At 46.8% G+C, this 12,921-nt stretch overlaps 1 protein-coding gene across 2 annotated transcripts in view; it reads left to right on the top strand.

The window, feature by feature from the left end:
* Positions 1 to 2,303: 2,303 nt before the first annotated feature.
* TFAP2D (transcription factor AP-2 delta) overlaps positions 2,304 to 12,921 on the top strand; it is a gene marked incomplete at both ends in the record, with an annotated part of 55,147 nt that continues 44,529 nt past the window's right edge. Inside the window, 3 exons of one of the 2 annotated variants that reach the window (XM_082663826.1) lie at positions 2,304 to 2,342; positions 3,334 to 3,831; positions 7,300 to 7,360. In XM_082663826.1, coding sequence (XP_082519952.1) covers positions 2,304 to 2,342; positions 3,334 to 3,831; positions 7,300 to 7,360 — 598 coding nt within the window. Of the gene's footprint in view, positions 2,343 to 3,282; positions 3,832 to 7,299; positions 7,361 to 12,921 lie in introns of those variants that run through there. The other variant, XM_082663825.1, reaches the window with a different exon arrangement.

The raw sequence follows: 12,921 nt of genomic DNA, 5'->3' as shown, positions 1-12,921 counted from the left end.
CAGAAGTGCGGGGGCTGCGTGTGGACCTTCGTCCCAACAGGGCCAAACGCAGAGGCCAAATGCGCTGGGACAGCAGTCAGAGCAGGCGGCCAAGACGTCCTGAGCCTCCTGGTCGTTCCCGAGGGAGAGGGTTTTGCGTCTGCTGCCTGGACCTAAGCCGGGCAAAGAAGGTCCCTTCGCCTTCAATGAAGATGTATCTGACAGTAGGGGAGTTGAGGGAGGGGTTTGCGGCTTGTCTGAGAAGGGGCCGTCCTTTCCCATTTGAGCTGGGATGTACTGGGAAACCAACAAGAGCCACCAGGAAAAGCGCGTCTGGCCATTCTCTAGATAACCTGCACATTCTTCTGGGGGGAGGTTTGTACCTCCGCAGGGGCGGGCGCTCCTGGGGTAAGGTGTTGGGGGCAGGCCCCGGCTGCCACGGACGCGTATTTTGTCTGTGGGTGGAATATAGAGGCCTCTCTCCGTCCTGGCAAACAAAAGATTCCACTGCAAGCATTTTGGGAGTCAGCCTCTCAGTGGCAACGGCCTTTATCTCACCCCTCCTACTTAAAGATCAAGTTGGTCATCCTTCCTTTTCATCTTTGTTGAGCTGACTTCATTAGACCAAAATATGGAATTTCGAGAAGTTGGGAGGGGGGCACTTGCGCACCCTGAAAAGGGGAGCAAGTGCTGGCAGCTGATCCCTGCACAGGACTGAAGCACCGCGGATCTCCATCTCAGACAGTGCATTTCAATTCTTGTCGTGTGGCTTTGTCCATTTATATAAAGCAAAGAGTGCTGAGTGACAGCCCCAGTTAGCCTGCATGAGCAGATCCTAATAAACCCTCCCAAACCCCGACCTAAAAAAAAAGAAAAAGAAAAAAAAAAAAGCCACATGCCTGCCTGTTTGCCTGCGGCTTGTTATTAAGACACCTTCTCAGCTTAAACACTCAAAAGCCAACCAAATGCAATGGCAATTAAGACGAAATTACCCCTTCTATCTCTGAGATGAGTCTGGGGCCAGCCGGTTCTTAGGAGGCAGGCAGGGCTGGTGAGCGGACTCAGCAGAGCCTCAGTATTGCGGGCCTGTAGCCACTGCTACCCGCTCTAGGCGCTAGACCACTTGATGCGGGAAGATGAATTTTGAATGAAGTGAAACTCAAATACTGTTTGGAAGTCGAGAAATCCACCGAGGAGACAGAGATAAGTGTGCACTGCCTCCTTCATGCCCTCTCTTTGTAAAATATTACTTTCAAACATTTAAGGGTCTGGGGGGGGGTAATGGTATTCAAATACCTAGTGCCCCTGCTAAACGGTCCATACAACATTCAGCAGTCTTTTCGAAAAAGAAGTAGTAAAACACAAAAAGAGGGGGAAAATAGGTTGGGTTGAGGAGTGGAAGACAACGTTTCACCTAAATGTAGAATCTTGTCACAAGTCTTTATTCTCTTATTTTTTCTTAAATATATGGCCAGTTACACTTTCTTTATGATGGAAACTTGGGACTGTCCATCATGGTTATTTGTTTTAAAGCTGCTGAAAGTGTAAGCTACTGCCAGGTGTTGCCTTTCAAAAAAGGGAAAGGAACCCAAATTCATGTAAATATGGAAAGAGGAGTATTGTTCCCACTTGGTCAAAGGCAGATACCCCCAAGTCTGGGTGAAATTGATTTGGGTACTCGTTGGAAAAAGCAGCTTTCAGCATCCAGGGAGTGGAACCAATAGGCATGAACACTTACTTGTGTAAAAGGAAGCTTTAATTAATATATATTTCTATCTCTAATATACACACATCGGGGCTAGATCTTTATCTTCACAATAAAATGTGTGCAAATGCTCTCTGCAGAGATGAGTCCCCACCTCAGTCGGTATAGAAAAGCATGATAAAGGTTGGAAAAAATGGATAAAAATGTTGAAAGAACCTCCAGTTCCTTATTAGGCGAAGATACAATATTTATTCCTTGTCTCCTGGGATAAATCTCTTCTGCCTATTGTCCGCCCAGTTCTCAGTGCTGATGCTTAATTTTCAAAACTTCTATATTACCAAGGGACCTACGACATCAGCCAAAGAAATACTCAGCAAGTACAAAATCTGTTCCAGGGAGCTGCTTTTGTGCAGAGGGAAAATTTTGTTCCTACAGGTTTTTAAGTGGGTACGAGGCAAGGAGCTATCTGATCTGGGCAAAGCCATTACAATTTAGATCTCTATCTATAGAACATTTTTTTTCCTTAAAAAAAATTGGAAAATACAAGAAGTTTGGATTTTTTTCCCGATTCTTTTTTTGGAGGGGGAAATTGCATCGTAAGCTTTCGGAGAAACCCAACATGTCAACTACCTTTCCGGGACTAGTCCACGATGCCGAGGTATTATTACTTTTTTTTTTTTTTTGAGCGCGCGTGTGTGTGGCGGCGGCGGCGTGGCGGCGGCGGTGGCAGCTTCCCCTGTCTCTAATTTATATCGGACCGTTACGTTTAATTATAATCTGGCTTTCGGGGGAAGTTAAGGAAGGAAAAGGGAGAAAGTTCGTTATGACATCTGTCGCCAGGAAGGGCAACTCTCTGCCACGTTAAGAAACATTTGGCATAATGAGGGGAAAAACATAATCCTAATAATAAAGAAAGGGAGGAGGGGGTGAGAAGAGAGATAAAGATGGGAAAAAGATACTCAGAAAGGCAAAGAGATTGATGGGGTGGGGGGCGGTAGGTGGACAAGGGGGTGGGGAACACGCACCCCTTTTGGAATGGGCTTATTCTAGGAGACTAAAGCAGAAAGGGGGGAGTCGGATTCCCTGCCCCAAATGGTTAAGAAAATGAGCAAGTTGGGCGATTTGCACAGACTGGATTTTTTTTTAATATATAGATAAAAGATTTTGAGCAGCTCTGGCAGAACATCCCAGCGTGCACAGCCGCGGCATCTCGTCGTTGGCAGCGGGTTGGAGTGGCGAGGCGCTGCGCCTGTGGACGCTCTCGTTCTGCTGCCCGCAGCCCCGGAGTCAGTGGCAAATCTGGCTCCCGGGTCCGGCTCCCTGTGCAAGTTGGGCAGGGGCTGTGCGTGTGTGTGTGTGTGTGTGTGTGCGCGCGCGCGCGTGTGTGTGTCACCCGCACCTATATAGGGTGGGGGATATTTTTCCGAGCTCTCGACTGTGAGGACGAGGCCGCCCACCCCCAGTCCGCCTGCTCGCACAGGCTCCCCGGCGAAGGCGCGCAGCCCGGCTGCGGCTCGGCACGAGCCCTGCGCGCTCGCGCCCCTCGGAGAGCCGGAGAAAAGCTCCCGGCTCCGGGACAGCCGCGCCTCGGTTGCAAAATGACAAACCTCAAGTTTTTCTGCTCTCCCTTTTCCCCCTCTTCCTTCCAGATACGTCACGACGGATCAAACAGCTACCGTTTGATGCAGCTTGGCTGTCTGGAGTCCGTAGCCAATTCCACTGTCGCCTATTCCTCCTCTTCCCCTCTAACTTACTCCACCACCGGCACCGAGTTTGCGTCCCCCTACTTCTCCACTAACCACCAGTACACCCCGCTCCACCACCAGTCCTTCCATTACGAGTTTCAGCACAGCCACCCGGCCGTCACTCCCGACGCCTACTCTCTGAACTCGCTCCACCACTCGCAACAGTACTACCAGCAGATCCACCACGGGGAGCCCACCGACTTTATTAACCTGCACAATGCGCGGGCGCTCAAGTCGTCCTGCCTGGACGAGCAGAGGCGGGAGCTGGGCTGCCTCGATGCCTACCGCCGCCACGACCTGTCCCTCATGAGCCATGGCTCTCAGTATGGAATGCACCCAGATCAAAGACTCCTGCCAGGGCCCAGCCTGGGGCTGGCCGCCGCGGGAGCCGACGACTTGCAGGTAAATAAGCATGCGGCGAATTTGCGCCCTCCCCTCCTCTCCCTCCCCCTCCCGCGCCGTTAATAATCCGACTGTAAGCCGTCTCCCCGCGCCACCTCTCTCTCTCTCTCTCTCTCACACACACACACACACACACACACACTCACACACACGCACACATACACACCACTTAGGGAAAGTTATCAAAACAATTAAAGGAGGCGTGTGCCACTCTGTCCCTCTCATTGGAGCAGGCATTTCACCTGGACGCTCGGGAGTCCAGCTAGCTGCGGGCCCCCCCCCCCCCACTTTCCGGCGTTCTGCACTGAGGTCTTTTGTGAATCCACATTTCTGTCCCTGAGGCATGGGGTGGGGGAGATCACGTAGGCTGGGGTTGAGCCAACTGGACTCAGCGTAAGACCCGATGAGTTGATGACCAATCGTACCCTCAGTCTCGGAGCTTTGCTGCGTCTACCCGCGTGTTCCAGGCATTTGTCCCAGACTGAGCTTGTGGGGCGCGTACTATGAATTGGGGGGGCTGGTTTGTTCTCAGAACATTTGGGGGACCCTGAGCGCCAGCTAAAATTTCACCAAATATCCTAGATCGTTGTGGACAGTAAAGAATCGCAAATGTAAGCCTCAAAAATTTACCCCAATGAAAGGCTCTGCACAATGCAATTGGCCGGGGTGTGGGCTTGAGCCTGATTCTCGCTGCCCGAGGAGCACCCAATCCCGTCACCTGGCTGAACGAGTCACAACTTTGTTTTCACTCTCCAAGCCATTAATTTTTACAAAAGATGCAACTCCTTAGAAAGAAGGAAAGGAAACAAGGGAAGAGAGAGGGGGAGAGAAAATGAATAGGAAGGGAGGAAGAAAGGAGAAAAGGTAGGGAGGGAGCGAGGGAGAAAGTAATAAAGGGAGAAAGAGAGGAAGGAAGGAAGGAAGGAAGGAAGGAATTCAGATATGGTGAAGGCCATGACTCAATCAAATGATCTCTCCTACTTTCTCTCTTAATGTATTTTTGCACATTGTTTGCCAACAATAGAATATATGATTATGCAGACATACTGTCACAGCCACATTTCAAACAAATAAGTCCACACATGTCCCAAACAGAACCCAGAAGACACGAGTTTGTGCATTCTTTTGGCTGAAAGTACAGCTCTGCCTGCGAGTCCACACGAAGGTGGCCACTTTCTCCAAGGTCCCCACAATGAAAGGAGAGATACTGGAAGAGCACGAGTCGGAGACATAAGAGATCCCTCGTTGCGCACAGAAAATCTTTCCCCCTCACTTACCTCTGAGCAAGGGATTATTTAAAAATTAAAGCGAAAGCCCTTACAGTCCCAACAAAGAGCCCAAGCCACAAAATCCGCGCACGAGAAAAAAGGTTTGGCTCCATAAACCTTGCTTTCTACATTTACATTCACGAAATAATTTTATACGCTCAGGGCATTTTTACATTTTTCACAAGGATCTCCTTATGTCTCAAGAGGAAAAAAATCTGCCATTCAATGCTTAGCTCAACTAAAACCTATTTACTCCTTTTAATAGCCACGTCTGCCGCTGATTTTTTTGTATCTGTACAAATTTTTTTCCTGTGCTAGGCACAAAGCCGGGCATTTTTCAAAAGAGGGGATTAGAACATTTGCAAGCACGAGACAAAGAGCGAATCCCGTGCAAAAGAACACCGTAGTTTATCCAATTTTCGACTTAGTGCCATTCAACTGGTCATTTATGCAATGTCATCCGACCAAACAACATGTTTTACTTATGAGGGGGAAAAGTTTGTTAAGTGAAGAGACAAAGATTCATTTCCTCTAAGAAAATAAACATCTTAACGGTGCGCCACAGACAGGGAGGGAAAGTGATTCACTTCCTTGGAGAACTTCTGGCCTCTACCTTTTCCATTTCAGACATTTTGAAAACTTTACTTTCATCCTATGTCTTTTAACATTCTTAACCTCCTTTTTGCCATTTTTTGCTCATAGTGAGGGAAAATTCATCATGAGAGAAACACTCCAAGACACTAGAAGAAATAGAGGAGAATGGTATATATTTATGCATCTATGTCTACAGAAGGGTGTATATACATTTTTGATACAGATATAGAAGCAAGTTGTAAGTTTGGCAAGTTATTTTCTTCCACCCCTCCTGGACTTAGTTGTCAGAATGAAAAAGAAAAAGAAAAAAAGTCATAGCTACTTTTAAAAAGAGAAATGGGGAGGGGATGTGTGGGAGAAACCCGTCTCTCTCCTTTTATTTCTTCCTTTTTAAAACATTCATCAGCATATGCCTCATTTCAAATGCAACAAATGTAAATATACTTTTCCCTGCACAGAATTTTAAGTGAAAGTCCAATGGTTTGGAGGGCGGTCTAAGTCTGCCTAACAGATGCAAACAGTCTTGTGGCTTCAGTTCCATCTTTGAGTCCCCTAAAAAGATTTGCTATGGCCAACAAAGGAAACTGTCACACCTTTTCCCATCACCGCTTTAATTTATGCTCAGTCTCCAACTTTTTTTTTTCATATTGATTTGATAATCACTTTAAGGCAGAACAGTTAAAATAAGAAAGAACTCGTGAGTAGGTTGAAAAGGGGGGTCTTACAGGCCTGCCTCAATATGGTGAAAATGGGGAAGCGAAAGGGAGCCAGGGCTGTAAAGGTTGTTTTGTAAAGTGGGTTTTTATTATGCACCGACTCTCTCCGCATTTACTTAACTCTTCACGGGCTGTTGGGTAGGTTAACACCCTTCAAGGCCTCTTTCAAGTCCAATACCTCGTTTGTTTGTAAAGGAAAATGAGCCTTTAACACATTTCGACTCAGAAAAAAGAAAGAAGACAGAGAGAGAGAAATTTTTATTTTTCTTAATCAAAAATCAGCAGACCTTTTCCTCCTTCCCAGCTCAAATGATCCCTCAATCCATTAGGAGGCTGAAGGTCTACTGTGAGTGACACTGAAGGTGTTTCCTCCATAAGACACACTTTGGGTAGCATGATAGGATGCTCCTACATCTGGGGTAAAACAGAACCCTCCTAAGATCTCCTGAATCCTGCACTTGAAATAGCTCCTATGAGCTCCCAAGAAACCCACAGTGCCAGACTTGACGCTTCTGGTGTCATTTGCTCCACGCAGAAAATGCCGTGGAAACTGTCTATATATATGCTGTGTGCCTTGATGGAGACTCAAAGCGTTTCTCATTCTCTTATGCCAAGATAAAAGGCACTCCTGTGCTTTGAAGTGTAATATTGTATGGTGCTGTAAAATGCATACCTTAAAATTTATACAACTTTTAGATTGTGGTTTTTCTGACACTTTTTCCCCTTAAAATTGTGTGTGCTTCCAAACTTGCTTCAGCTCAGTGGTTGCATTTAAATGTCTACTTTGGGGTTATGGGGAGATGGGGTTCGGGGTGGGACAGGTTGAAAGACTTAACTAATGTATCTATTAGTATCTATATGAGTGATTTTCTTCTTTTTCTTTTATTAAGGGCTCTGTGGAAGCCCAGTGTGGGCTCGTTCTCAATGGCCAAGGTGGAGTGATAAGAAGAGGTAAGTAACAACATATTAAAACTAAACATTCTTCTCTCATCTGTTACTTTGCCTTCAAAGTCCAGTGATGCTTTTAAACATCAGATCCCCATCTGATGATAGAGGAAACAATGACTCTTGGTCAATTACTCTTGTCCCACACAGGCATACCCACATTAAAAAGTTTCCCTTCCTCTACTGAGGCTTGAACCAGCCTGTGTCCAAAAGGCTGTGATAGAAGAGATTTGCTCTTCCTCAATGGAGCAGTGACAGAACCAAAGTTAGAGGCAAAAAAAAAAAGGGAAAAAATCCTTCTCACACTCCCTTTTCCCATCACCACATCCTCGAGCAGAATTTCTGGTCTCTTTTACCCCTAAATGTGCCAGCCACAGCCTGGGTGTTTGAGGTAATGATGTTAGCTTGAGGCTTTGAGAGGTTAAATTCATTGGGCTTCAGGGAAGGCTAATGAAACACCAATATTGTAGCTGCCCTCATTTTTCTAAGTGTCCAGAACATTTCTTTCTTTAAGGGAGGGTGAGAGGAGGAGGTGGTGTTAACTGTCCCGGATAAAGCTTTCTTGTTCCCATCTGTTGAGGGAAACATCTGAATCCAGAGTTACCCATGGAATTGGAAGGTGGGGGGTAGGCAAGAGTGGAGAGCTGTTGATTTTGGCTCAGACGCTGATGGGAGCTGCATCTCAAATATTCCATTTTGACAAAAGGTTTTGAACTATGACATTTTAAGGGCCTCAAGGCAGTGCCAATTTTGCTGGCTTCCCCACTTCACTGTACCCAGAGCCTCTGAAGCTTATTTTCCTAGCAAGCTGAGTAACCCGAGGAGCACACGAGGCAAGGCGGACCAGCTGTTACCCCAACTTCATACGAATTAATAAGATGTGGCCTATTCACTAGGACTAATTCCAGCTCCAGGGCCGCAGTTGTCTCTAGTAACCGAACCACTAAAAACTGAGTCATTTCTGATGGCACCAAATAAATGTCCTTCAGTCCCTCTCCACCCCTTTCAAAGCTTGTTAAAAGACTCCAGTGTTTTTCCAAAGAAAAAAATGCATCTATAGGAAGCAACGGATTATTCCATGTTTAAACTGCAGGTTTTACAACCCAATGTCCAATGTGAAACTCCGTTTAAATTGAGGTGGGAAGAAAACAGAGTTTTCCTTTGGGAAACTAACTATTGTCAGAGTGGATATTTGGAACTTCCATTAAATGGCTATTTAAATCTTTTGTTTCACCCCATGGCGATTTGAAAATTATTATTTTTTAAACTACTACTGTTGCTCCACAGAGATTTTAAAAAATGAGCCGTATTAAGCTTGTCAGACAGGCCAATACTCAGCCATTTTGAAATGACATGAAATAGGCCCAGACTAGTGAAAATTGAAATAAAATATACATATTATTGGAGAGAGGGATTAAAATACACAGTGAAAGAGGGACCAGGTGACGTGCTGATCCGGGTCCGTTGGGGTGCTCACACTAAAGGTGAGGCCAAGTACTCAGGGCTCCCGGAGATGTCGGTGGTGCTGAAGGACAGCGCCACTAATTAGAGCCCGGAGCTGTCTCCTCCCAGAGCCCGGCTCGCGCTACTGCGTTTTTGCGTTCAGTTCCGCAGTGGCTCCAACATCACCTTCTCAAATGCTTGGCAATTACATCCGATCGTACAATAGCTGGCAGGGGATGAGAATCATGAGGCCGAGGCGGAGAGCTGGAAGGGAGGCGGCTGTGCAATCCGTTGAATTTTCGTTAAGAGATTTAGGGGATAGCCCTCACCACACGCCCAGGAAAGGCCAAAGCTCTCCAGTCACTACAAGATGGAAACTGCGTGCCTGTCCTCTCAGGGCCATGGAAATGGGCTTCCTTAGGTAACGTTTGATTGCTCTTGTAGAATTCGGTGTCATTCACCTAAAAATAGGAGCCGAATTTATTTTAAACCAAACATTGATCTTTTAGAAGAACGGCGTGGCTCCAAGGAGAGAGGGGAGGTAACTTGGGGTTTACGACTGTATTGTTTGACTAAAGCCTAATCCTTCCCCCCTCCATGCAAAGGCATTCAGAATTTAGCTGCTGAGTTTATTCCATTTCCACGTGTCTTAGAGAAAGGCCAATTAATTTAGTTGAGCCTCGGAGACCAGGGTGTGTGTCTCTGTGTGTCTGTTTACTCTGAAAGGATCAATGTTCAGGACAATTTGCAAATGGATAGCAAGGAAGTCTTGCATTAAAAGGTGATGTTTGTCTTGCCGCCTGCCCAGCTCTTTCATCTCAGGACTCCCCGTTTTTGAAGAAACGCTAAGGAAGTCCCTTCTCTCTATTGTCACTGGTAGCACACAGGATTCTAACATCAATAGCTCGAGTCACCTTTGTTCATCAAAAATCGGGAGGGCTTTAACTCAAGCGCTCTGCTATGTCGCCATATTGTGCAATAGCTCAGATGGAAAAGTCTGTTTCTCTTCTAATCCATGCTTTACAGGTGACTCACCATATGAAACATGATTTCTTGAAAAGCAAAACTTTTTGCCATTTTTCCTCTCCTGCTGAGCTCTCGGATGAACTTACATTTCTAATGATTTCCAGAATTTACTGTGGGAGGAAAAAAATAGATTTCACTTCTCAAGACCCCTGGATGCTCTTTTAGAAAAAAGGACAGTGCCCTAAATGCCCTACACGAATTCATCAGGGAGAGGCTGTCCTGTTTGCAGTGTGGTACGTGTGCTTGTCGGGGGGAGGTGTGTGTCTCAGTTCTTTAAATTTGGCCACTTCTGTTTGCAAAGAACAAAATATCATTTCCCTGACTCACTCTGGTAAGTGGCAGTTACACTGTCTTTGCCTATAATGAAGCCCTATAGCCAAAGAACGCGGAAGAGGGTCAGCGGCGAGGTAATTACCACCTAGATAAAATATTTGCCACCGCGTCGGAGGTGCAGCTCCCCGAGCGCTCACTCTCTGTTAATGGTGTGCGCGATTTTGCCCGCAGCTCCGCCACTCCAACCATCAGAACCAATAATCTTTACTTTACCCTGTGCTCACGTATCGATAGCTTCTCTCGCCTCCGGCACTGGCTTTGATATGTTAATATTTCTGAGTAGCAAATTCTGCAGAGATCATATTAATGTTGTACGTACAGAGTGGAGCTTTGCCTTCGTTGAATATTCAGATACTGGGTTTCAAAAGGCATCTCTTGAAGAAATGAGGCTTCTATTTACAGGAGTCGTCTGTGTTTTTAATCATTAAAAAAAAAAAAAAGGAGAAGAAGAAGAAAAAGAAAGGAAAACCCACTCTTCTTTTCCCCTTGAATCTTCCGAGGCTCCCTTATGGCCCCTTCCCCTTTGTCAGATGCTCATCCCTTTCATTTCTCGCTCTGAGAATTTAATAGTAGGACAACAATGTTGATGACGACGATGATGATGATGATGAAACTAATAGTGAGAGGATTCAGATTGGAAATGCAGGAGTAGGGGTTCAGTTGGCCCATGGCTTTCAGAAGAGGATGGAGATGAGATGAGAAGACCCAGCTTTTTCATATTTGGGTGGAAAGGGACATTTTGGCCCTGGTCTTTTTTTTTTGTGAAATCGGGATGGCAAACTCAAAAAAAAAAAAAAAAGGAAGAAAAAAAAAAGAAAAAAGTGAAGAGGGGAAGCGCCCTTGTTTCGCTTTGTGATCACTCTGCCTTGCAGCCCCAGGCTAATTTCAGAAGCTTAAATACCGCCATAGCCTCTGGGCCACGCGGAGAGGGAGCGGACCCGGCCACGGGAAGGAAGGAGCGCTTACTGGATTGCCCGTGGCTACACAAAATACAAACTACTTTGAATCAAAACATTTTGGGGGAATTAATATGATCTGAACTCTGCACGTTTTAAGAGAGCTGGAGTGCGTCAGATCGCTTAGAGGTGACTGGCACACCAGCGGAGGCATTTACGCTGCGGTGCAAACACTGTCAGATCTGATTTAATTTAAAAAAAAAAAAAAGCTTCCGTGAAAGGGGGCTTACCATCAGTCGCCCAGTCTGCCATTAACCGGGTGGATGGACCCGACCACTCTTCCCGTCTGCAGCCTTCACGGCTGCCCACAGGCGGCTTGAGCAGAAGGATGAGATTTCCTTTGTATTTTCGGGTTTCGCGAGGGCCCTGGGCTTTGGAACTGGAGTTAGAGAGAGACTTTGACTCTTTCAGCAGCTCCTGAAAGGAGTAAGATTAAAGGGGGGGGGGGAGTGAGAAGCCCTATTCCTTTTCTTTTGTCAGAGCCCCTGGAATCTCTGTTTACTTAAATCACCAAAACTCATCACTGTGGCTCATTCACTGTGAAAATACTGTCAGAAATACACCTGGGGCTTCGCCTGCCGTCTTAGTGCCCAAACACAGATGCTGCAGATGCAGAATTCAGTCTCCTTTATATGAAGTATAAAATTCATGTACCGAAGGATCTAGAGGCATGGTTTGTTGGAAATCTATTTTAGGGGCAGGGGAGCTACTTTTCCATAGCCTACTGATGTCTCTCTAATTTCTTTATTGCTTTGGACATCACCAAAAGCCAAAGCACTCTCTGCACACACGTTACACACCGACCACTACCTTAAACCAGAAGGTCTCTCCGTGCAGACCTCCCTTTCTTTTGTTCTGCGTGGAATCTCGACCTGGATAAGCGCATTCAGACTTGGTAACCCAGTAATACCTGTAACGACCTATCCTTCCCCCAAACAGTGCAACTAGCTGCGGATGCGGCATCCGAGGCCTATTTGATTGCAGTTAGGCCCGTTATCCCTTTACTGTTTGATTACAATTAACATCTGCTTTGCGTGGAGGGAGGGGATTACGTGGGGCGAGGGGTGGGTAATTGGGACTGAGAAGGGCGAGAGGCTAGAGAGAAAGCAGCCGAGAATGCTCCTACCCTACCCCGTTTACACGCGCACCTCACAGAAATGCAGCCGCAGAACAAACAGGGACAGGAAACTCCTGTAATCACTTACACATTTTTTAATGTGTCAGAAAAAAACGAGCGATCACTGGAGATGAAGAAGGGGAGAAAAAAAATCCCTGCCATTTGTATTTCTTTCATTTGAATTGTAAACATCTGTTTGGCTGTAAGGCGAACAGAGCATTTATTTTGCTCTCCAGATTTGGTCTAATGATGTCAACACCGAGGCGGCGGCGAGTGGGGCGGCGCTGCGGCTTTGGAGAGGCTGCGCGCACGGGCCCGCGCCCGGAAGCCCGCGGGAAGTATTGATCGCACCTGCGTAGGGTGCGGGGCCTCTAGCCGTCCTCAGCTCTGCTCCGAGGCGGGAAGGCACCCGGAGGGGAAGAGTAGCTTAGAGGCAGCTTTAGGGGTTCCAGGGGAGCCGCAGTTCCTGGGAGAGGGCCCGGATTCTTACCTCTGCCCTAATTGCCTGGAAGGAGAAGAGGAAAAGCGGACCCAGGCAGAGGCGCCTGGCTTTCCGATTCCGTAGCTGCGTAAAAAGTGGGCGGGTCTTGTCGCGCTCTGCAGCTTGCGCCCAGCGCCGCGACGGTTGTTCAACACAATGGTAAGGTTGAGTGGCCTTAACTCGGGTTAACGAGCACGCGTGCGTCCGTTTT

This window comes from Grampus griseus, assembly GCF_964374135.1.
Source record: "Grampus griseus genome assembly, chromosome: 10".
NCBI classification, from domain to species: domain Eukaryota; kingdom Metazoa; phylum Chordata; class Mammalia; order Artiodactyla; family Delphinidae; genus Grampus; species Grampus griseus.
This window is presented reverse-complemented; position numbering and strand designations above follow the sequence as displayed.